Consider the following 24,166-nt stretch of genomic DNA (forward strand, 5'->3'; position numbering starts at 1 on the left):
GAACGATGGATGTGGTTGAACAAGGTTCGTGTCAATTCGAAAGCGCGAGGAGGCTTGGCTGATATGACGGACATATAAGCGATGAGCACTCCAATGTAACATTGCTGCCTGCCAGGCAGCCGATCCTGGCATACACAGCGATGTTCCATGTCAATGTAAATTGCCAAGACTTTCCAAATCACAAACAAAGCACGAGGTGACGCCTCATCGTCGGCAATGGTTGTTGGTATTGGCATGCATGCCAGTGCACGCCGTACAGTATACGTTGCGGTATTGGAGGCTACATGTACAAATGCCCACAATGCCGCAGGCATTGGCGGTATCTAAATACCCCCACATACAAAAATCAAGTGGATAGAAGCCAGTGGAGAGTTAAATGATCGGGAGCATTCAAGCTACCTCTTGACAGATATCGCAAGATGTGCCGCGGAGGTGACATGCTAATTTTATATTGGGGACACCGCCCTCATCTTCTCATCGTTATCGTAGCATGGTATATCTGGTTAGAAACAAAAGGCCCTACCTAGAGTACATAAGGTATAGAGGCGACAACCACAGCAAAAGTATAACTACCTTATATACACGTAACCACTACATGTGGCTTATCCTCTGGAGACTCCGTGCTCTCAAGACTACGTAGTCTTCGTCAGACTCGTCCCCTTCGACCCAGTCCTCGGTGTTCGCCTTGATGCCGTCTACCTCCAGTAATACTCTCACCACTGCCGTATGCCCTTTCTCAGCCGCAAGCATACACGCTGTGTGTCCGTCGCAATCTTCTGAGTTAACGTTAATTCCCTCTGCCGCTCGTAACAGTCTCACCACTGCCTCATGCCCATTCTTGGCCGCAAGCATAATCGCTGTCTGTCCGCGGCTATCCTGTGAGTTGACGTCGAGTCCCTCTACCTCCAGCAATAATCTCACCACTGCCTCATGCCCTTTGCTGGCCGCAAACAATAGTGCAGTCCGCCCCGTAACACCAGTATATTCCGGGTCGTCTGTTGCCTTGCAGTTCACCGTAGAGCCACTCCTTGAAGCCCTCTCCGCTGCGAGCAGCAATGCTACTACCGCCTCATTCCCATTCTCTGCAGCATACGATAGCGCCGACCGTCCGCTTTTTATCCTGTCAAGGAGCCCGGGCCTGACGTGAACGTCAACGGTCGCGGCCGCAAACAAGGGGGCTATCCGCTCACTGCCATAGACATGTTCTGCTGTGCAGCCGTGGTTGCCGTTTTCTGGCGTCAGAAGCAGCCTCATCACAGCTTCGTGTCCATAGTTTGCTGCGAACGCTAATGGCGTGCCAAGATAGGAGGTGGGATAATGACCCCATTGCCAAATGGCTGGAGACAATGGGTCGGCGCCTGCTTGCACAAGGAGCTTAACCACTCCGACGTGCCCATTCTCCGCCGCAAACGACAGAGGCGTGCGGCCCAGCTCCATGGGGCCGCTGGCCCGGGAATCAGGTTCGACCCCTGGATGCGCAAGAAGCTGCTTGACCACCGCTTCATGGCCATTCTCCGCCGCATACGACAGCGGTGTACGACCGCCATACCCCTCGGGAGCTTTTGACGTTGAGTCTGGATCAAGACCGCCCTTCGCAAGCAGCAACTCCACCACCGCCTCGTGTCCCTCTCCGGCTGCAAAAGACAGAGGTGTCCGCCCTTCGTATCTTGATATGGAGTCAATGTGAACATTGTACGCTTCAAGCAGCACCTTGACTATTTTGTCATGGCCCTTCTCTGCAGCAATCGATAGCGGTGTTCGACTATCATGGGGCCAGCCATACTTCCCCTCATGGTCTGCGATGATACCTGTCTGCCTTAGCAGCAGCTTAACCACCGCCTCATGGCCATCATACGTTGCCCTATGTAGAGGAGCCTCTCCAAGGCAATCCATGCTGTTCACGTCGACCCTTCTTGTGTCGAGTAGCAGCTGCGCCACAGCCGTATGTCCGCTCTCTGCTGCATACGACAGTGGTGTCCGTTCGTAGCTATTATGAGCATCGGGATCATGGCTTGCAAGCAGAGCCTTGACTGCCCCTTCGAGTCCAAAGTATGCTGCTAGGTGTAGCCCCGTCATGTCTGTTGGGAAGGATTGGCTATTCGTATATGAAGGCATTGTAAACGGCCAGTCGACCATCAATGCCTGGCTTGCTGCTTCCATCTTGGCGTTACATTGGAGAAATTCCATGGCACCGTCATAACCTGCCCAAGATTCGCAGATATGATGCCCCCAGTGCCGTGCAGCGTACATGTAGAGGGGGTTTTCCTGTAGCCGACTGGCATACGCGGCGTCTGTCGGACAACATCCACTCTCAAATGTGCTGAGGGATAAGTATGCAATGCAGGCCGTGGCGATAATAGACTGATCGTTCAGAGACCACATCTCTCGGGCTTTTTCAAAGTATTCCTGAGTTGTATGATGGACCAACCGAACAGCGTTGCTTTCATTGTCGATGGTAATCAGACCTGCACAGATAGTCCTGATCACGTCGCTGCTTGGAATAAACTTGCAGTTCAACTCTGGCTTTCCAGGTTCAACTGCGACCGCGTGCTGGAGCTCAGCCAAGGACAGGGCTCTTCTCGCGTGTATGACCCAGGCGAGTATCTTCATCGCCAGATCTTGGGCACCTACTCCTTGGCTTTTGACTCGAATCATCGCCCTTGTGTACATCTCGTCTAAGCCTCGGGGCAGACTTTTCAGTGCCAGTTCAATATGGCCGACTGTGGGCTCTTGACATAGGGCGTCCATGTGCAATGCAGCGAGAAGGAACCTGGGATTGGTCAGCGCTAGTTCAAGCATCATGTGAGGCTTCAATATGAATGACAAAAAGACTCACATTCCATCTACGGCCTTTGCTATGATAGTCTTGATCTCATTCTGCAAATCTGCATCACTCAAGACGAATGATGGCAGTTTTGTGATTTGGTTCGTAATAAATTGTTGCACATCTTCGTCTTGAGCTCGAATCTCCAGTGTAGCGCTTTCTTTGAATATGTTCAAGATGTCGGGGATGAACCTTGCTGTCAAGAAGATGTTTGTGCGCTCCGTAACTTGAAGATTGAAGATCGCATCGAGAAGCTTCGTACGACATCCATCAGCTCGGCATTCATCCAAGGCATCAACAATCACAAAGACTCTGGAAAAGAGCTTGCTGACTGAGTGAAGGAGAATCAGGATATGATCAAGGGACAGTGATTTGGGCTCCGTCGGATACTTGCTACAAAGCTCAGGCACTTCGTTGAGTACCGTAGCCTGTCTCTGGGCCAATTGCTTCACTAAGCTTAACAGTAACTCTTCTATCGTCTGTTCGTATTGTCGGCGATAATCGCAGTATAAGTAAGCAATTCCCACAGTGGTATCATTGTGGAACCGGTTGTAAATGTCGTCGATAACAATTGCTGTGATCATTGTTTTCCCGGCCCCAGGAATACCAGGGCAAAACAGCGTCAGTCTGTCACCCTTCAACCAAGTCTGGTATTCCGCGGAACCCAGGAACCATTGGCCAGTCCCCGGTTGCCGTCTCGCGATATGATCAATTTGTGTAGAGGCGTAATTGATTGGGGAAAGCCAGTTGAGGATTTCCTCCTCATATCGATCATGTTGTATATGGAGGAGTTTGTTGACACCTTCTTCGACACCTATAACCTGCGAGTTAATGAAACTGCAAGATAAATAGAGATAATCCCGCCTATACATACCAGAGAGAATCTCGCCGATCTTCCTCTCAGCTTGAACCTTACTAACGGGGATCCGAGAGAGCAGATCCTTCGTATAAGCTGCGGCTGTCATTGCCGCATACCCTTGCCATGCCGTATCTGCATGTGTGTCTGAGTAGTCGCATATGCCGCGTATTACTAGACACGGGAAACGGTTCATGAGGCCCGCGGCTTCTGTCTCAAAGCACAAGATGTCCTTTTCTCGTGCAAGTGTGTCTCGGATAGTGGCGTCTCTGACCAGTTGGCTAGCCGACGCAATAAGCCCGTAGTGAATTGCCGGATCATCATCCTCTTCACTTCGCTTGGACCGTCTCACCCAGTTTGCTGGATTACTTCCGCAGACTGAAGCACAGGATATATCATCATCATCAGAGAGCGGATGAACAACGTCGCTCTGATAGAGCCTATCGCTGCTCGGGTCTGGCCGCGAGTACTTCTTCCGCAGCTTGGACTTCTTGTGAAGGATGCTGTCAATGGCCTCCTGTATTTGATGGCCATCGGACTCATAGCTTGCCTTGAGTCCGTTTGCCGCTGACCGCAGAACTGTGGGCGGAAGATTCAAGTATCCAATGGTCTCGAAGTTCTGGTTTTGCATCGTCTTGGAAAAGCCGTAGTGTAACACGCTGCCAGTGGCCTTACTGCTCGGAATGCTAACAACAACGTCACCCAGGCGGATGTCATGCTTCTTGCTTGGCGCGCCGCCGCCGATACCGACTAACAAGCTGATCCTGACGTTTGGAAACGTATGTAGCATGTCTCTCGCGGCAGCTGCTGCAGAGGCTATACCGTACTCGCCGTCAGGCAACACAGCAATGACAACATTGTGTTTTCCCATTGTTCCAAGTGTGTAGTCATTGCTGTCGTTCGTGGAGACGTCTTCTGGTCCATCGTGCCGTTCATCGAGGAAAGATTGCGCAGCGACATATTCCGTAGTGATGCCGCATATCCACCCGACAGTGTAGTCTTCGTGTTTCAACATATTCGCTTGAATTTGAGGCCGAAATATCAATGCTCCGTCCGAGGACTTTACTCCAGTTGAAGGAAGTAGGGCGCTGGCTCTCGCGCCCTTTTACATCGGACGTGAGAGTTAAAAATAACCCCTCCCTCTCTTCTAAACGCCAACAATCAGGCATAAGGTACATGCAGTCAGCTCATATCCTCGCTAAACCCCCGCTCTCTTATTGGGCAAACTCATCCCAAGCGAAGCCGAAGAGGCTGCCCCGGGGCTCCAATGGACGCCTTTGAGCGGGCATCAGGCTGATATACCCTTGAGCCTCATTTACGTAGTCAGCCGCTTCAGCCCAAAGAGTCTGGCGCTACCGAATGAGCTGTCGAAGCTGCATATCCCAAGAGAACGGATATGCAGCAAGAGAACGGATATGCAGCTTCGACAGCTCATTCGGTAGAGCGCCAGACTCTTTGGGCTGAAGCGGCCCCTTGTTTCTCCGGCACGGCATCGGTCTAATTCAAGTCCATGCAGTCAATATATTTTCAGCTCCGGTTTGTCGTCGAAGTTGCCTGCGCCTCGCCATGGCTCACCCATCTCCGGTGAAGCCATCGCAAACGATACCACCACATAGACTGGTTCGCTGCAGAACACAAGCACATACGACCATATCCATTAGAGTATACGGGATCCCGTCCGCTCTCCCAGAGTCAAGCTAATGAGAGGCAGATTAGTAGTCAGGTGGGTGACCACTGGCGAACACCGGCTGTTGTATGTTTTTTGTTGTTCTTTTGGTCCCAAGGTTGGCTTTGGGTGGGTGGTGGAACTGCTCTAGTGTCAGAGTCTTGTCCTCTGTGAGGAATGCGCTGGATACTGTTAGATAATACCAAAGTATTATCTACTGACACTAAGGTAGGCTCTGGTGGGCGTTGAGGTTATTTGAAGACATGGCTTTCAAAATAGTCGTCTGTGACTTCATTTCCATTAGCCAGAGCCTCAAAACCTTGTGTGAAATAAATCAGTGTTCAAACATTCTCTTGATTAACACGATGCGGCGTTTTGTCAAGGACCAATGGTAGGACTTTCGCAGCGGTCAAGTTCCAGTTGCCCTCAATATGGAGGAAAACTGCACGTATGATTGTGTATCCGAACCACAGACCAAGAAGCAAGATGAAGGCAGTATCGACCATCTTTGCAAACAGGTAGGCGCTTGTGGATTACATAGACACTATCTCACTGTGTCCATCGGGTTAAAGATCAAGAGATGACAAGGACATGAACTCCCTACTGCTCCACGTTACGCTTACTGTTTGACATTCAATCTCACTACAAGGGCGTGCGCTAACACCTTTCCGCGCCTTTTGCCCCACGCACCGAGACAAGGTCAACGAGATAGTAGAGACTTGCAAAAGACTTTATAAGTCTCAGCCAATCCAGAAGGCTTAGTTGCTAATCAAACTAAACCTATCATTATCTCACATCTTCCAAACAAGATAGTCATCCACCACACTCACAACAAAATGTCAACCTCCGAATCCATCCCCAAACTCCTCGACTCCTTCACCGAAACATGGTCGCCCCGCCTCGTCGCCGCAATCAACGACCACCACGTCAAGGTAGCCAAGCTCGACGGCGAATTCATCTGGCACGCGCACCCCAACTCGGACGAGCTCTTCTACCTTCTCTCCGGCAAACTCACCATTGAGCTCGAGGGCCGCGATGACGTTGTGATGCAGGTCGGGGACATGTTTGTCATTCCAAAGGGCCTCAGACACAGGCCTGTTGCGAAAGAGGCGTCTGTCATGTTGATAGAGCACGAGTCTACGGTGAATACCGGGGATGAAACCGATTCAGAGAGGACGAGACAGATTAAGGATGTTCGTGGGCAGAACTGAGATGGACTGGTTATAGAAGCTTCGGGCTTATACACACCCTTCTGTTGTGAAGCTCAACTCAACAGCATCACACGATCCTGAAAGAGGCGGATCCGATTGTACTTTGTACCTGGTCAGCCGCGTCGTGCATTTACAGATCGGCATCGACAGCTGCATCACGGATATGCAAAGCACTAGCCTACAAGGTCAATTCCTCGCATCATACTATCTGGCCCGACATCGGATTCCATTCAGTGGGCTCGAACCACAAAACGGGGTCTTCATCAAAGAATAAACATGTATACATTTTAGCTTTCACATTCAGATCCATTCCATGACAAGTGACCGCTACTCCGTGAGATCTGTGGAAAAGCAAGGGACCAACAGCCCCTGACAAGGGTCAATCCGAGCTTTCTCACGATCCACCACAATAAGCTCGCGATGTCCACTTCATCTTGATTAGCGCGCAATCCAAACCGTAGAGCTGGATTTGAAATTGAGATGTGCAAAGAGTTATGGTTTCTTGATCTGTAATAGCTGGTTGTCCTGCATCTTGTTTACGTTGTTGCAGTGTTGTGTCTCCCTCATATCGTATTCAACCACCTGAACGTCCCCCCTGCAACACAATGGGTCTCGACCCGAATGCTCAGCCCAAGGCGGGCCGCAAACCTCGTCGAAAGGTTCAGAATAAACCCGGTCAGAAGAAGCAAGCAAATGCCACCAAAGCTTCAGCTTCACGAAACCAGTCCCGGCGCGCCACCCTCCCGCGTCAGCCGTACGTCCAGGAGACATACCACCCCAGCGAAAATGTGCATTTCGAAACACCCGAGTCGTGGGAGGGACGCCACGTCAAGTTGGTGAATAATACCAAGCGGGTGTACTTTTCAGAAAGGTTTTCCATCACAGAGTGAGCCTTTCAGTACAAATGTTTAGTCCTTTGAGACAAGTGCACCTGTTCTGATATAAGCCAAAGCGCTCATATTGACGCCCTCATCTCTGTGGGAGCCGACTTCTGCCAGTCTCTGCGCAGCTTCTCTGCAGGGGACGCAGAAACAGGCAAGGGCTATGACTTGACGGACGCCGCCATCGATCGTCTTGCCAAAGCGTGTCCCAACCTCGTTCACGTCAGTCTCGACGGCGCAGTTCAACTCACAGACAAGTCTCTTCTGTCCCTCTTCACGAATTGCCCAAATCTAGTCTTTGTTCATCTCTCGGGCAACGACAATTCGCCCGGCAAGGTCAGGGGGACTGCTCTTCGCAAGCTGAAAGACAGCCCGGCCATGGCGCCGAAACTGGTCGAGCTGAAGCTGTCAGACCAGTCCGAGATTGACGAGAGGCTCGAGGCGGCGATGAAGGCGCTGTCGGCGGCGAGGAAGGATCTCCTGATTCGGGCGGGTAACACGCATGAGGAGTATGGGTCGATTCACTACTGGCTTGGGGGGAAGAATAAGTTTGAGTTTGAGGTATACGGAGGGGCATCCGGCATGGGATTTGGACCGTGGTGACCCTATGATGCAGTATAACTACGAGCGCAGAAGAATAACAGTAGAAACAAACCATACAAGCAGCAGAATGCAAGGAATCGTTCCAACACTCACTCACCAAAGCGCACCCAGCATACACGATCGGCGATGAAGATCTCCAAGGCAAAAAAGCGTTAGTCAATGACCAACAACACTTCCCAAAAAAAAACAAGGATACGATGCGACACTGATGACATGATCGTATGACGGAGCCCACGATCCCCCATCTCGCACAGATCCCACTCGGTAATTGCTGATCTGCACTCGGGGTCGGGACGCTCTCAGACGGCCGTGCCGGTATCCCAGGGGTGTCTCGACCAACACAGTTTACGGGTAGTTCCACAGATATCCGGTAAACGAAAGCGAGATGTGATGAGCCCTTTCTCATTGTTGTAGACAGAAAATGAAGGAGAAGAACCAGCTTTCTCTTTCTCTATCACGCATCTCACTCTCACTCTCCTTCAACAATTGGTAGGTTTCAAATAAGTGTATCTTGTGATAGTGTATGTATGTCTCATGCGGATACAAGGCTGCAGCTCAAGCAAGACACACCACTCCATCTCAAACATGTCAGCTTCTAGAAAACGAAAAGAAAGCAACATACATAAAGCCCAACTGTCTCCGATACCATCTCCCTGAGCAAAACCACGCAAACCAACTTGTTGAACTCACATCACCCAACCCACACACACACACACGCTTCCACTCATTCCACCCCCCCTTCCAAATCCCTTCCAAACTTCCAGCCCCCTGCATCGCCCTCCGTAAAATAATAAGCCCAAAATCTCCTCTGAAAACCCCCTCCCTCCCGAGATCTCGTAAGGAGAAACAGTCTTGGCATGCATCTCCGTAATCCTTCCACCCAAATTGCATCCCGCCGTAAGACGCATCATTCGAGAAAGGGGGCAAAAAAAATATCAGCAAAAATAAAGTAACACTACTACAACCACGGAGTTCTCACTCCGTGCTTCTTCTCTATGCAACGTTTACAAGGGGTGTCGGTGTGAGATTTTTCGAATCTTAATTCGCCGACTCGGCATTCAACTGCATAGTAGCCTATTTATTATTTGCGGACAAGGTTGGCATGGCATGGTGTGCTGCTGCTGCTCGCGTGCCGGATTCTTTTCCTGTCCTTGTTACTCCGTATATTAATCACATCGAATGATCTGTTACGCGTTGCGAGGCACATGACACAGGAAGCGGAACCGCTCGACATCATCATGAACAGATGAATGCTAAAGCGAAACATGCAGACCAAGGAAAATACCAAAACATCACTTCTGTGAACATTATGCCCCAAGTCATCCTCATAGTATTAAAATAGCAAACAAGTGAAACGCGTGAAAAAAAGAAATCTATCTACGGTCCTCATTTGGTATCTCTCTACATACATGAAAATCCAAACAAAACACAAAAAGCACAACTATATGATATCCCGCTTTCATGTTTTTTTCTCTTACAAGAAAAGAAAGGGATCAAACACAAGTAGGTATCCCCAACAAGTTCTCGCTGTCCAAACACAAACGCAAAACGAAATGATGACGATCCCGTTCCCCCCGTTTCCCAAGGAGCCAAGTTCGTAACACACCCACGCAAGTTATAGTAGTGATCCGAGGCGTAAACGTCCCTTTCCCTTCCACCCGATGAATAAAGAAATAAGAATAAAGAATGACAGAAACAAGGAAATGAATGCCTGGTCGTCCCGCCTTATCACACATGATGTTTTTGTTTATAGGTGATTTCTCATATGCAGTATAAGGAAAAAAGAGCGAAAGAGTAAAGAAAACGCATGGAAATAGTAGCACGATCGCTTCATTGCCGTGACTTGGTCCTCATGTTGGATATCGAAGACGAGCTCCGCACCGAGCTCGTCGTCGTCAGCATGGCCGGCGTGCCGCCCTCTTGCCGCTGCCGGTTGTCAAACTCCTTCAAGAAGGCGTAGACGCTGCCCAGCGGCATGTACTCGAGCAGCGGCCGCAGCTCGTCGGGGAACATGTCGGCGCCGTGGTCTTTGATGTCCTCGTTGACGCGGTTGAGGCGCAGCACCTGCATCCAGGACACGATGTCGTCGCCCAGCAAAAACGCCGGGAAGCGCGCCTTGCTCATGTCGTCGAGGATCCACGAGTTGCGAAAGTACGGCCGGTTGAGGAACTCGGAGATGGCCTTGTAGCTGGGCACGTCGCGCGGGTCGGTGATGCCCTCGGGGATGTCGCTCAGGTGCGCCACGGGGCCCATCCACTGCAGCACGGGGGCGTAGTCGTCCGGGTGCAGCTCGCGGTCGCCCGGCTCGCCAAAGGTCAGGGGCATGCACTTGTCCCATGCCTTGATGATCTCGATGGCCAGGTCCGACGTCGCGTCCTTGAGGCCCAGCCAGCCGACCACCATCCGGGCGTGGCGGTAGGCCCGCGCCATGTGAGCCCGCCGCTCCGCCTCCTCCCGCTTGTCGCGCGGGTTGATGCACAGCAGGTCCAGCCAGATGCGCAGCGGCGGCGTGCCCCGCGACGCGCCGGGCTCGGCCAGCATGTGCCGCACATTCTTCAGCAGCGACCGCAGCCAGCCGGGGGCCTTTTTCGGGGCGTCGACGCCGTCCTGGAGGTCGGTCCTGGAGGCGTCGGGCGTGGGCAGCGACGCGGCCAGGAAGACGGCGCGCATGTGCCGCAGGGCCTGGGCGAGGTGGACGGGGATGCAGATGGCGGCGCCGTTGACCATGATGGTCTCGGTGACGGCAATGTCGCCGTACAGGGCCGACAGGCCGATGAAGTCGGACGTCTGCGAGTCGCTTAGCCGCTCGTGCACCAGGCGGCACACGACGCGCTCCTCAATGTCGTTGGTCGTCGCCGGCTGCAGCTCGAGCAGGCGAATCTCGTTGCCGGACCGGTCGAGCGGGCGGTACCGAATCGACGTCGCGGCATCGGGCGGGGCCATGATCGGATGAAGGGATTGGCATGCAAATCAATCAAAAAAAAGGGCCGTGATCAGAAGCTCTTCTTGTCCTCAGAAGGGGCCGGAACCGAAGGTTACATGTAGGGACGGGACGTTGGCACGGGAAGACGAGTGTCGGTCGCTCATCACAGCAGTGAACCGCAGCCCAGGGCCCTTTTCCCTCCAGGCCAATCTCGATTGCAGCGGCACTTATACAAGTAATAGCCGTGGAAGGGGTCAAGTGTCATTTCCGCCGTAACATTGGGCTTGAGCGTGAGCCCTTGCAGCCCTTCCCCAGGCCGGGGTCGGACGAGTGGTCGTATGGGCGATGCCATAACCGTCGTTAGCAGCCCACCGCTAGTATAAGCTGAAGGGGACGAGGGCCATCAGCTTGCCGGCATGTTGGCATCGTCTGGCCCGCCAGCTCTGGCCATCGGGAGATGAAGCTGGAGACGCAGCCGGGAGCTTGGGGACTCTCGCGCTCCTCTCCTCTCTGGAAGCTCAGTCGGGAGCTTGGGGCCCTGCTGCGTACTTGTATCATGCGAGCTCATGCGAAGGGAACACGACCAACCTCTTTAGCACACCGTCTTACTCGTACGTAGCAGGCGTCCACCCAACAGCCGCACTCGGCATCCTCGCTCGTTGCCGGGCTGGGATCAATTAATTGGTCTTGCTCTTGGCCGTGGGACGGACTTTTTTTTCGTGTGGAGAAATATGAAGGCAGTGCGCCAATCCCCTGGCATCCAGCCTCCATCTCGCGTCCATCCAGCCTCAGTCCCCAAGGTACGGTACGTAATACTACTCGTACGTAGTCACAAGGAATCGACTTGCGAGCCAACAAAGATTAACCAATTGCCGCGAGGCGCGACAGAATACACGTACCGTACGGCAGTGCTCAGATGCTGCTGCCAAAGTCGCCTCCATAACCCCTGGTCAACACCACCAATCCGTCAAGCTGCAGCCGTGGTCTGGGAGCCGACTCTTCGGCATATCCGGATCTGGTGCTCGCGTCGGGCAAGACTGCCAACCTCAGGTAGTATTCTTCGACAGAACACAGCCAGTCGACCATCCAGACAGAACTTCCTCGGCAACCAGCTGAGCCCTGCCCATTCGCGTGGACAAAGACGCAGGAAACCTCGGACCACTCGCGACACAGAGGGGCAACGGGAAGAAACTCGTTCTACAAGTAGCATGCTCCGGGGTGTTATCTCGCCATCCATCTCTCGCATTGTTGCCAGTGCGGAGAAGTTTGCGAGAACAAGTGATATTCGTCGTGAACTCGTGGCGGTCCTACGAATACTTCCTTACCTGGTCGACAAACAGGACCAGGCATGGCATGGCGTAGTGCTTGCGCTTGTTCAGCAACAGACAGAGCAATGACAGGGCCTCTCGACTCGAGCCGGGATGCTGCTTGCTTCCATTACCTAAGTGGTTATCAAGGCCCTCCCCAGCCCAGCCATGCCACCCCATACCCCTGCTTCGCACTTTGGTGCTAGGATAACATGTGGCAGGATTAGCACAACTATTATCCGTCGCCGTCCCGTCATAACCTTTTGTGTAACCCACACAGCCCACAGTTCTGTCCCCGTCGACTCCGGCGGGCAGGTAACTCGTATGTAGTCAGCCAGCAGGGCCTGGCTTGGCGGTTCGGTCCTGCAGATGCCGGCCGCGTGGTTGTGCGAATCGCAAGCGTCAATTGCTGAATGCAACTGGATCCTGATGCAATGCAGAGGCACAGCGATGGAACCTGTATCGTATCGTGCAGACAGCCATTCTCCAGCAGGTCACGCCCGTCACGCGGCCGGCGGTCCATCCTCCTCGAACGTCGCATTTCGAGAGGATCTGCCCTCGGTCTCACCCACGGCGAACCCCCAAACGCATGAACGGCCAAGGCCTCGAAACGCCTTGCTTCGCACAAGCTCATGGGGGCCACGGCCGCTCGAGTACGACTCTGCAAGGTCAAGGTCAACCATCGCCAGTCTCGAAACCGTGACATCAACCCAGTTTCTCACCGCTTCAACGCTTGCAGACAGCACATACATACAGCCTATTCCCAAGTCAGCAAGTGTCCGCGGCGGGAAACATGGACAAGCCAACGAACTTGATATCATTGTGGAGTATGAACCATCAATCGGACAACAGGGGACCCCTCGTGTTCCGCGTGTTCTTGCGGAGAGAGTTCGCATGGATGAATGGAAATCTCTTCCTGATCAACCACGTCGTCAACGTGGTGCCAAGATGAAGATTTCTGGCGCCATTAGCTTCTCCAGTTGACGGTAGCGAGATGCAAGAACGGTATCCAGTTCGGCTCGTTATCTTGCCACCTCAGACCGTCTTTATCTGGGTGTGTCTGTGTCTGTATGTGCGAGTATGTGCGTCTCTGTTTTAGTCTCGGTCTCTCGTCTCCTCGACCTCGGTCAACCTGGGCTTGCCCGTCGTCCATGTGGTATCCAGATCTTCCGTGAGCCGCATCTTGCCAAGAAGAGCAGTGCTTCGTAACACCAACAAGCATCAGCTTACCCTCGCCCGCTGGATTCAGCTGCTCAGGTGGGCTCAGGTAAAGACCAGGTCAGTTGAGGTCAGGTCACCTCGATATTGGTCTTCCTTCCCCTCCTCTTCCGTATCAATCCCAGTAAAATCCTGTGATAGAATGTGACATGTAGAGTTGTTGTTGGTTCACCCCAAGCTTTTTTAAGAGGCTCCATCGAAGTGCAGATGCGGCCTTTTCCAAGCTGCAGCTGTGCCACCACGGCTGGACAGAGACGCCCGTTGAAGCAACATATAAACGGACGGCGGGATCCCATGAGCGAGCTCTTGCTGTGCCATCAACCCAAGCTGTTTCTTCCCGGCAGCCGATCATCACAATGGCTTTTCTTTGGTGCCAACCCTTGTCCCATCAGAGTTACTGGAGCGAGTTTGACCTCAAAGGGCTCAAGATCAAGGTCAAGTCGCCCAAGAAAGACGCCTTCCCGGGCGAGTCGGACCAGATCCCCCCATATTTCTGGGCCAAGGGCTTCCGCAATCGGGTTAGGAAACTCCTCGGCCGGAAGCCCAAGAAGCACTCTTTTGCCATCCACAGTGGCTATGCAGAGGCAAGAGCCTTGGTCGGAGATGGCACTGTGCCGGAGCTGGCGATGCTGTCGAACCAGGCCCGCGCGTTCGTCGCCGAGGTCTTTGGAGATGTTGGAGATGCGGCGGAAACCTCGTCCGTGGGCGACAAGCAGTCGTTGTCGTCTGTCGAATCGGGCCCTAGAATAGTCCAGCTTAAGCTATCCGCCGATCTGCAGAGCTGGAAAGAATCCCAGCACGCGGCCGGCAACATCCTGCCCCCAAAGGGCACCGGGCTCAGCCAGGCCTCGGCCGGAGCCCTTCAGAAGATCGGAGCCGCGGGCTGGCCCGACGCCCTAAAGACAAACAACGCCCTCTTTGGCTGCGGCATCGCCAGCCTGCTCATGGGCGCTGCCGATGCGCCCACCATGTTTTCCAACTATGTGACGGACATGGTCTTTTACTATGAGCACGGCTACAACTACGTCTTTCCGACGTTGGAACCGCTGCTGCAGAAAGGCCTAGAAGATCCCCATGCGCTACGCACGCCAGGGGGTCGCGAGCGGCGAGACGCCGTCTCGCTCGGCAAGCAGTACATCCAGGGTAAGATCGCGCTAGAGGATCGCTTCAAGAAGAACTTGTCGTATCGATCCGCGCGACTCAATCGCCGCACCGCCCAGATCGTCTCCCTGTCAGAGAGCAGCTTGTTGGGCATGGCAGCCGAGGCGATCGCACGCGGCTGCGATCCGGGGGCCGTCATGGCCGATCTGGTCTTCAGCTCGCCGGGAACCGACGTCGTCGACGTGGGGTGCGATCTGGTCAATTCCGAGGTCATGAACTCGTTCCTCAACGTGACGGACATTACCGAGACGGGCATCGTCAGCGAGGAGGTGCTGCGCCGTATCTATGATGCCTTCGCCGCAACCAGTGCCCGTATGCTGACCCAGAGATGGCATGAGCCGGTGGCCAGAATGTGCGCCGCTCTGTACACATGGCATATCCAGAACGACCGCCACATGTTCTTCCGTCGTGCCATTCTGGGCTGGCCCAAGGCCCGCAAGACGCCGAATCGACCTCAGTTCGAGGCCGACTTTGACGAGGTCTTTGACAAGCAGTACCGCACAACGGGCTTCAGCAGACCCCTCGATGCCAAGCACACCTGCAATGGCGAGGATACCTGCGATCACGTCCACCAGTTCTTCCGTCGCCACCAAGACAAGCCACTGCTGAAGGATCTCTGGCGGTTCCTCGTCACCGAGCCTCTCGCGTACGTCAGAGGCGGCGTGGTCGATGAGGCGCGCGAGTATGAGTTCGCGGAGGGATCGCGGCTGACGATGGCTGATCTGTTCTCTCGCGGCCAGGTGCTCGAGATGGTCTGGATCATCGCGCATGCGAATCACCACGCCTGGCAGGTCAATCACCTGTTTGAGGCCGCCATGTTTGGCAGCATTCTGGACGGAGGCAAGCTGATTGGCAAGCTTGACAGGCAGGAAAAGCCTCTGGATGAGAAGGACGTGCAGTGAGGGAGTTGAAGTTGGAGTTGGAGAGAGGAATGTGGAGGTGAAGTTGAAATAAAGAGAGGGATTATCCAACTGGTGCGTGTCATGTGCAGCTCGGTTGTTGGTTCGAGGCGTGGACCAACAACATGTACCAGTTGTACTTGGAAGCAGACGGGAGGTACTTTGACTTGGGAGGAGATACCACATGCAGGGAGACCGTACAACGACGCTACTCATGATGCAAGTATATGTTTTTTTTAGGATGAAATGACTTACGGTAATGCAATTTGATGATTATATGTTTTCCAGCCTGGCCCCCAATTTTTCATTCACGTAGAGCTAAGGCAGCTGCGAGAAAGACGGACAAATTACGAAGATTGATGCTGTCGGCACATTCGATGGTGTAAGTGCCTCCGACCTCACCTCACAAGCGAGGCATCGCTCCACTGAAAGCCACCAACCTGAAGACGAAGAAGCGTGCAACCTATGATAGAGACAGCAGTAGGAATGGGGAAGAGACCTATACCGCGGCCGTTCAGCTTTTCCTTTGGTTCTTGAGCATCCGATGCATATGTGAAAGACTGGAGCATCGCACACTTTTCTCCCAGCGACATGGAGCATCTGGCTGCCCAGCCGTTGTCAGTTGGACGTGTAGGAGCGCCTGTTGTATGGAGTAATACTCATTATTCTCTAATACAAGCTTAAGAATTGAATTCACTAGTAAGTCATGGCATTTGACCGTAACTAAGTATGAAGCATGGATCGCTGCACCCTCGATGATCGTAGGAACCGCTTCCTCTTCGAGACGACTTCTTTGATCAATGCCTGAAGACAGGAGCCAGGAGCACAAAGCCCGGTAGATGAATGAAGAAGACAGATCAATTACCAAAACCCAAATTGGTTGACGGTGATGTGCTATGCCGCGGGCATAAATCACATATGGACTTCCAGAGAAGATGGATGGCATGGAAGGACCATCGCTGGCATCCAACCACATTCTTATAGCACTCATCTGGAGACGACTAACACGAAGTCCCCCCTTTACGTGAAAGAGTACACTTATCTGTTCAAACAGAAGAACCATATTTTCGATATTTCTGTATCAGCTTCACGATGTCGGTAGATTTGACGGTCAGTATGAATCTGGCTGGCCGAAGCGCCTCCCTCGTGACCGAACTCGCGGCTATCTAAGACGAAACTTGACTGTGAAGACGCACCCTAAGATTCTAATCCCTTAAAGGACCTGTGGGTATAGCAAAGGTAAGGAAACTAGAAGGAACCTCCTATTCATAGCATCATACCTGGAGGCAGAGCCACTACGATAGCCGGTCATTTCTATGACGAGTGTCTAGGTGTCTTTGCAACTCCAAAAAGACTCTCTTTCTTCATCTTTCGCAAAAGATGGAATGAGGCACCACGCGCATTATGGTGGAAACAGATACGAAGCGTTGCGCTCAGCATTTCGGATACATCTACGCTGTCTGCATCACAAGGTATAGAGGGCAGTCAGGATCAGTACACACCGTTATACAACTGCATCCAGAACCAGTAGGCCTAATGATTGGCATATATCATGATGGGAAAGATGCAAGCAGACTTGTCCATCCGTCGAGATGCAATCATACAGTTATCGCCAAGAATATGTATCTATATAGCAAGCAACAACTCACACGGCACGAGGAATCCGAACCGCAATGCTTGAAGGGACCATCATTCAAAGCTCAACAAACGAAAAATACCGCATGTTCCCTGAGTTTTGTTTACGACCTAGGCCATCTTATATGCAGGTAGTCTAAATATCTATTCATGGCAGAGCTTCAATCGTCAACCGACCCAAAATAGGACGCTTGATCACCTCGTATGACTTACGGCTGTCATGCGTCGCATGTAGCATCGACGTCGGAATAAGCATGGCAAGGGGCGGCGCCAAACGCAAATATTGACGTAAAACGCATGATTCTAGAAGTCGTACCGCCGGCTTCCATTCTCGAAATGGGTTGGTTGCATACATGCGAATGCGGCTCCCCATGAGTTTGGCGACCTACATCAACGTCGTGGCGTGATACACTCCCCTTCAACAGTGCTGTGGTGAAGAACTTTGGGTACCACATGCGTGTGCACAAACCTCCGATGAGGGATAATTCTGGAATAGCCTCACATCTGCAGTCTGCAATGTGTTACACATCTGTGTCGTTGAACACGGACGACATGCCATAGGGTGGTAGTGCCAGACCCTGCTGCCGCTGACAAGTTGACACCTTGGACATACCTATATGGAGAAGGCGGCAGAAGACGATGAAGGGAAAAACGGACATTCCGCCAACTTCCTTGGGGTGCGCGCGTGCTTGCAGAGCCGTATGCTGTCTATGATCCGCAGACGTAACATGAGCGGTGGTTGGACAGCGCCGAATGCACGCGACAAGAGCCAATTGCCGATCTCGCCGGCTTTTGACGTCGCTACACAAGCCGCGCACATGCATGTGTTGACCCCGTACAAAGTATGTGCATACAAGATGTGTGAGTGTTGGAACAAACACAGAGCAGCAGAGTCTTACTGGTCCAGTACAAACGGTCCAGCTGGAGAAATCAGCATCAAGGCGATTGGTTACAATAGAGGATATTCCCATGATCTGCACCGGAGATCTTCAGACGAGTCTATTGTTGCATGGAGCAGCTCCGCCCATGGCACCTCACCTGATGCATCACCAACGGAACGCGGGGAAGCGAGCAAAAACAAGACGGATCAGCCCTGCCAGTCGTCCATCGAGACTGCGTGAAGAGAAAGTTCCCGAGTGGCAGATGGTCAATTCCCATTGGCTTCGAGAAAATGATGCCAAGTCAATAAACCACGATAATATCACCGGTGAGAAGCACCCGGCACACTGCTCGAAAACCCCGGGCAAGGACGGGTTTGGCGTTGGGGGCTGTCAGCAATCTAGATGAGGCTTCCATCCCAGCCGTTTGCTAGTTGGCTAGGAAGGGGCCGAGAGAGATAAGCATAAAAAAAGGGACGAAGGATGGAAGAGAACTCGAAGGGAAAAGGGGGCCGGTTGGGGACACAACGTCTTGGCTCCGTCTCCGTAGCTGCACATCTCACCAATGCCCGGTGCCGAAAAACGCCAGGAGACCATGTTCACGGAGCATGTCGGAACGAATCACAGGAGAGACGGCGAATTGGCCGGCGGAAGATGGCCAACGAGGCGCACCAACGAGAGGTTCGGGGATCCGAGTAACGGAGACACAGGTTCAGCCCCCACCGAAAAAAGAGAAAGGGAGGAACAAAAGACGAATCAAGGGAGCCATAAAAATAGCAAACAATAGACCGGAGACGAGGGCGAAGAGAAAGGAAGACGAGGCGTCGTGCTGCCAAGGAAGAGCCGTGCCGAGACCTGGCGTGGTTTTAGTGTCTCGTCTCGCCGGATTGCCTGCAGTGGACGCATCTGTCTGAGTCGTCACGAGGCGGGTGAGACATGGCAAGGGAAGAACAGGGAGCGTCGTGCAACGGAAGCAGCTGCCTTCGACAGCGGTTCCGGCTAATCGGAACGGCCAATTCCATTCGAGCCTCTGTTTTGATTTTGACTGAAAGCAGAGCAAGACAAAAACAAAGCAGAGCCCAGCATAGCAGAAGATGGCGGAACACGGCAGAAAAGGGAAGAAAGAAGACGGGATCGCCAGTCCGGCCAAGACACTGCTAAAATCACGCCAACACCGCCTTTGGAGCGGCAGAATCGGCCCAGGCAACGGCTCTCCGCCAGCAGCGGCCTCAGGGCTTCTAGTGGCTGCCGCCTAGGCGAGGTGGTGCCCCAGCCCCAAAGTCCCCACGGCCAAACGCCCTGAGAGGCCCGCACTGGCGCTGTGCATCAGCGCTGGACTGGGGGGGCTTGCAGCGGTAGTTGCTTGGCGGACGCGCTGGTTGGTTTGGCTGTCATAGTTGTGGCATCATTTCTGGATGGTGACATTTTTTTTTTCGTTCGTTCTTCTGAGCACGGAGTTTGGCCACGGAACGGAGACGAGGCAGTCGAGGACAACAGCGGTGCTCGGTGTCTGGATCGAGCGATTGTCGCCATCAGATCTCGAGGTTCAAGGCTGTCGATTGGACGGCGAAAGCACATTGGATGGCATCGAATCACGACTGATGAAATCTACCTAGCAGTCGGCCTCGATACAGCCATTCAACGACGGCGATAATCACCCGTCCGATCAAATACAGTAGCGTCCCTCCAGCCCTCGGAGCGTCGACCCCCATCCTGCGCCGGCCACGAACTTGTCCCGGACCCATCGGTGCCTTCGCCACGGAACCGACCTGTCCGATCGAGTGACGACACAGAATACGAGTGGGTGACCACCCATCACCCACGCAACACGCACACAACACGCACACATACCTTTCGCATGCACATACATACGCACTCGCTCGCTCGCACTGACAGCCTCGTGCCCAGCACTTCTTACTTCCATTCTCCACCTCGTCCTTCCATCTTCGCTGCTTCCAAACGCTTGGCTCGGGATTCGGACTCGCCTTGAGTGTGGCTTAGCGGCACTTGGAATCCGCGTCCAAATCCTTATCAGAACCTCGTCCTGGCCTTTATTTCCACGTGCGAGCCCACTTCTTCTGTCATTCCTGTCCTGTCCTGTCCTGTCCCTTCGCCGGATCCAACATTTCACCTTGGCTTTCCTCTCCTCTCGTCATCCTCGATTCTGCTCTCCTGCATGTCTCGCCATCGCGATACTCCTCGCTCGGCTACCATTGACTGGGGAGTTACCACAAGATTGCAGTGCCAGCCCGTAGGCCGCTGCTTCTCCCGGCGTCAGCTTCCGTCGGCGCCTCAACCCGCGCCTTGAGCCAGCAGGACCCGGCTCGCATCTTGAAACGAGACTAAGAAAAAACAAGGCGAGAAAAAGAAAAGAAAAAGACAAGGTAAAGGAACAGGGGCCAAGAATATCAGGCCGTTGTTGCGACTTGGGCGTAATCCGTCGGGCAGAAACGACACCAAGGATAACCAGGAGGAGCTGGTAGGAGGAAAAGAAGAAGAGGAGGAGGAAGAGAGAAAAGGAGAAGAGAGTCTCAATTTCTAAAAACAAGCCACACGAGGCGAACCGATTGATCAGATCCAGAGACAAGAGACCGTACGTCCGCCTCGTCGCGAAGCCGCGAACCGAAACCACCGCCCGCCATGGCGTGGGACAACCTCGACATCACCAAGCCGCACTTGGTCTACATCATCCTCGGCGGCTTCACCTCGCTTTTCATGCTGTGCTCGTCCGTCATCAAGGAGCGCATGTACATTGGCGAGGCCACCGTTGCGACCATCTGCGGCGTCATCTTCGGGCCTCATGCCGCCAACCTGATCGATCCCCGGTCCTGGGGCAGCGTCGACATCGTCACCGTCGAGTTCTCGCGCATCGTCCTCGTCGTCCAGTGCTTCGCCGTCGGCGTCGAATTGCCCAAGTTTTACATGGAGAGACACTGGCGCTCTGTCGTCTTCCTGCTCGTGCCCGTCATGGCCTTTGGCTGGCTCATCGTCAGCCTCTTCGTCTGGTGGATGATCCCGCCCCTCACCTGGCTCGACTCGCTCGTCGTCGCCGCCTGCGTCACCGCCACCGATCCCGTCCTGGCCTCGTCCGTCGTCGGCAAGGGCAAGTTCGCCAAGCGCGTGCCCAAGCATCTGCGAGACCTGCTGTCCGCCGAGTCCGGCTGCAACGACGGCATGGCCTTTCCCTTCATCTACCTCTCGCTGTACCTTATTCAGTACAACCGCAACGCCGGCGACGTCAGCTTCCACTTCGTCGTCTACGTGATCCTCTACGAGTGCATCTTTGGCGCCTTTTACGGCTTCATGATCGGCTACATTGCGCGCCGCGGCATCCGCTACGCCGAGGAGCACGAAATGATCGATCGCGAGAGCTTCCTCGTCTTTTACTTTGCCCTTTCACTCTTCTGCGCCGGTTCGGGTAGTATCCTCGGCGTGGACGATCTCCTTGTGGGCTTTGCTGCCGGAGTCGGTTTCTCTAACGACGGCTGGTTCGGCGAAAAGACGGAGGAGTCGCACGTTTCCAACGTTATCGATCTGCTTCTTAACTTGGCCTATTTTGTGTTTTTTGGTACCATTATCCCCTGGGAGCAGTACAACAACGGCTTCTTGGGCATGGAGGTCTGGCGCCTTGTCGTCATCGCCATCTTCGTCATCCTCTTCCGCCGCATCCCCGTCATGATGCTGCTCAAGCCGGTCATACCAGACATCAAAAACTGGCGCGAGGCCCTCTTCGCAGGCCACTTTGGCCCCATTGGTGTCGGCGCCATCTTCGTCGCCATTCTCGCGCGCGCCGAGCTGGAGCACGAAGAGCCTGTGCCGCTATCGGACCTGCCGCCCGAGGGCTCGCCTCATTACAACCTCCTCTACCTCGTGTGGCCCATTGTCACGTTCCTCGTCATCTCATCCATCCTGGTTCACGGGTCCTCTGTCGCCGTCTTCACGCTCGGCAAGCGCATCAACACTCTGACCATTACCATGTCCTACACCGCCGCGCCCGAGGACGGACCGTCATGGATGAACAGGCTGCCCAGGATCTCGTCCCAGTCCAGGTCCCAGGCCCGGACGATGTCAGAGACATCCTTTGACGACTACAAGACGCCCGAGTTTCCCCCAGGCAGCGTCCCCCCGCCTGCACAGTTTCTCCGGCGCCAGCGAGAAGAGGATTACGGCCGCTCGGGCAGCCGTCCGTCGTCATTGGTGGCCAAGAAGAGGAAGCACAGGAAGTGGGACGACGGCATCGGCCCTGGAGGCCCCATCAGTCAATCGGCCATCTTCCCTAGCCGGTCAGCAGCAGCGTCGCCCTCCCCTGAAAAGGAGACGCCTCCAGAGCCCGATGTCAGGGACGCAACCCCATCTGCAGAGAGCCCTACGGAGGTTGACCTGGAGAAGCCGGCCGTTGACCTGGAGAAGCCAGCCGATGAGGAAGAGCCTCGCGGCCGTCGCGGGCGAGCCGACGAGAGCCAGAGCCCTTCAGCACCGCACGTCAATGTGTACGAGGAGGGCGAGCATCTGGTGATTGAAGACGACGAAGGTGAGGTCGTTGATGCCCGATCAACACACGGCGAAGTTGAGGGAGGAGGAAGAAAGGAGGAGGCACCAAAACGACCATCACTCACGCCCGTCGCGGCAAAATCCAAGTCCGAGGCAGAGAAGTTCCATTGGTCTGTGAACAACATTCGTCGGAAAGTGACGGACGTATACAGCTCTGAATTGGAGAAGCGAAAAGGAAAGGATAAAGCCAGTCGACGACATGAGCCAGCCCGAGCTTACCAGTTCGGCAACGCGGTATGTATTTCTCCGTTCTCGTCTTACTGCTTTCCTCCCTCGTGAGGTATCTGAGATTGGTCTCTAACTTGGCACAACAGATCATCGTCGAGGACGAGGACGGTGAAGTCGTCAAGACATACGAACTGCCTCCGGCGAAACCCGCCGGCCAAGAGGGCACCCTCATCAACAACAGTCTCAAGTATCTGGGCCTTGGCGCCCTTGCGCGGCATCCCGAAAAGTCCCCGGCCGCCATGGAAGAGGGCAAGGCAGGCGAATCCTCTGCGGCTGGCGCAGCCGCTTCATCTTCCAAGCCAGTATTCAAGCCTGGCTGGACCTCGGGCTTCGGTGTCCTTGGTGGCGGTGAGGGCCGCAAGAAGAATGTGCCCCCTCAAGACGACTCGGACGATGATCGAAAGATTCGCTTCACGATAGGAGGCGTGGGACGACGCATGACCAAGGAGGACTTTATCCACGAGGTGCAGAAGCTTGACGCGCGCACCCGCAAGGAGGTGGTGGACCATTCTTCCGCCTCCACCGCGCTCAAGGACTTTGCCCGGCAAGATCTTCACGTTCCGGGCACGAACCGCACCCTGAACATACCCGAGATCATCGAGCCCGAATCCAGCTCCGGCCCGGCCTCCACCTCGGCGTCCACATCGGCATCCACATCGGTCTCTCCCGCTCCCCGCGGCAGCTACCGGGACTCCGAGTCCGTCTCTCCCCGGCGGCAGGCTGATGCACCCCGAGGCCGAGACCGCAGCGGCGTAAGTGCCTCTGCCCAACCTTCCGAGCTGGATGGTGAGACTGCCGTGGAGCGGAACCGTCGCCTTGCCGCGCTGGGAGGCCAGCTCAGCGAAAACGAGCGCCGCGGTAGCGTCATTGACGCCCGACGGAGGCTGGATGACACCAGTCTTTCAACGGGTGAGACGCCGGCCGAGCGAAGAAGGCGAGAGGCGGCCCTGGGCGTGGGCGGTCCGACTGCCGCTGAGGACAGCGACTCGGACGACGAGGGCACGCCGCGAGTGCCACCGGCGAGAAGAGGCATCCGGTTTGCGGAGCAGCCAAGCCGACAAAAGCGATGATGATATTTGCTATTTCTTTCTCATTTATCTTATCGGCAGTTTCCGGTTGAGGGTTAGGGAGCAGGCATCTGGACATTTCTTTGCTTTAATCACTGTGCTATATCAAGACCACGAGCTTTCTCATCTATCTGCGAGAGACGGGCATTTAATCTGACGAAAGAGGAGGACGCTAATGTATACTATCATGGGAAGGAAGCGTGCGATTTCCATGTCTTCTTTTACAAAATGATTGCATAGCGTCATCTGGTATGAAAG

The 24,166-nt window shown here is 54.2% G+C and overlaps 8 protein-coding genes across 8 annotated transcripts; 5 read left to right on the forward strand and 3 right to left on the reverse strand.

Annotated features, from left to right (window-relative positions):
• Positions 1-591: 591 nt before the first annotated feature.
• On the reverse strand, positions 592-4,695 carry BBK36DRAFT_1169900 (hypothetical protein; the record flags this gene model as incomplete). The annotated part of the gene is made up of 4 exons (XM_024895380.1): positions 592-899; positions 1,587-1,666; positions 1,784-2,770; positions 2,837-4,695. 4 exons carry the CDS (start codon positions 4,693-4,695, stop codon positions 592-594), a joined length of 3,234 nt encoding a protein of 1,077 aa, XP_024748453.1.
• A 1,481-nt stretch (positions 4,696-6,176) lies between these two features.
• On the forward strand, positions 6,177-6,581 carry BBK36DRAFT_1135669 (RmlC-like cupin). The gene has a single exon (XM_024892723.1). It carries the CDS (start codon positions 6,183-6,185, stop codon positions 6,555-6,557), a length of 375 nt encoding a protein of 124 aa, XP_024748454.1. The 5' UTR covers positions 6,177-6,182; the 3' UTR covers positions 6,558-6,581.
• Positions 6,582-7,162: 581 nt separating this feature from the next.
• BBK36DRAFT_1169903 (hypothetical protein) lies at positions 7,163-8,041 on the forward strand (the record flags this gene model as incomplete). The annotated part of the gene is made up of 2 exons (XM_024895381.1): positions 7,163-7,443; positions 7,510-8,041. 2 exons carry the CDS (start codon positions 7,163-7,165, stop codon positions 8,039-8,041), a joined length of 813 nt encoding a protein of 270 aa, XP_024748455.1.
• A 1,830-nt stretch (positions 8,042-9,871) lies between these two features.
• On the reverse strand, positions 9,872-10,984 carry BBK36DRAFT_1122311 (hypothetical protein; the record flags this gene model as incomplete). Its single annotated transcript, XM_024890932.1, has 1 exon — positions 9,872-10,984. One exon carries the CDS (start codon positions 10,982-10,984, stop codon positions 9,872-9,874), a length of 1,113 nt encoding a protein of 370 aa, XP_024748456.1.
• Positions 10,985-11,876: 892 nt separating this feature from the next.
• On the reverse strand, positions 11,877-12,954 carry BBK36DRAFT_1142144 (hypothetical protein; the record flags this gene model as incomplete). The annotated part of the gene is made up of 5 exons (XM_024893502.1): positions 11,877-12,155; positions 12,290-12,405; positions 12,454-12,473; positions 12,548-12,728; positions 12,840-12,954. 5 exons carry the CDS (start codon positions 12,952-12,954, stop codon positions 11,877-11,879), a joined length of 711 nt encoding a protein of 236 aa, XP_024748457.1.
• An 891-nt stretch (positions 12,955-13,845) lies between these two features.
• Positions 13,846-15,552, forward strand: BBK36DRAFT_1122149 (hypothetical protein; the record flags this gene model as incomplete). Its single annotated transcript, XM_024890913.1, has 1 exon — positions 13,846-15,552. The coding sequence occupies one exon, from the start codon at positions 13,846-13,848 to the stop codon at positions 15,550-15,552; it is 1,707 nt and encodes a 568-aa protein (XP_024748458.1).
• A 2,249-nt stretch (positions 15,553-17,801) lies between these two features.
• Positions 17,802-18,537, forward strand: BBK36DRAFT_165346 (hypothetical protein; the record flags this gene model as incomplete). Its single annotated transcript, XM_024897769.1, has 2 exons — positions 17,802-18,026; positions 18,073-18,537. 2 exons carry the CDS (start codon positions 17,802-17,804, stop codon positions 18,469-18,471), a joined length of 624 nt encoding a protein of 207 aa, XP_024748459.1. The 3' UTR covers positions 18,472-18,537.
• A 2,165-nt stretch (positions 18,538-20,702) lies between these two features.
• On the forward strand, positions 20,703-23,911 carry BBK36DRAFT_1169906 (hypothetical protein; the record flags this gene model as incomplete). The annotated part of the gene is made up of 3 exons (XM_024895382.1): positions 20,703-22,847; positions 22,928-23,021; positions 23,124-23,911. The coding sequence occupies 3 exons, from the start codon at positions 20,703-20,705 to the stop codon at positions 23,909-23,911; spliced, it is 3,027 nt and encodes a 1,008-aa protein (XP_024748460.1).
• Between the last annotated feature and the right edge of the window lie 255 nt (positions 23,912-24,166).

The sequence above is a fragment of the Trichoderma citrinoviride genome (assembly GCF_003025115.1).
Source record: "Trichoderma citrinoviride strain TUCIM 6016 unplaced genomic scaffold BBK36scaffold_9, whole genome shotgun sequence".
Classification (NCBI taxonomy): Eukaryota; Fungi; Ascomycota; class Sordariomycetes; order Hypocreales; family Hypocreaceae; genus Trichoderma; species Trichoderma citrinoviride.

Excerpts from the sequence above, each read along its gene's own strand:
- BBK36DRAFT_1135669 (XM_024892723.1), top strand. The coding sequence starts at position 6,183 with ATGTCAACCTCCGAATCCATCCCCAAACTCCTCGACTCCTTCACCGAA.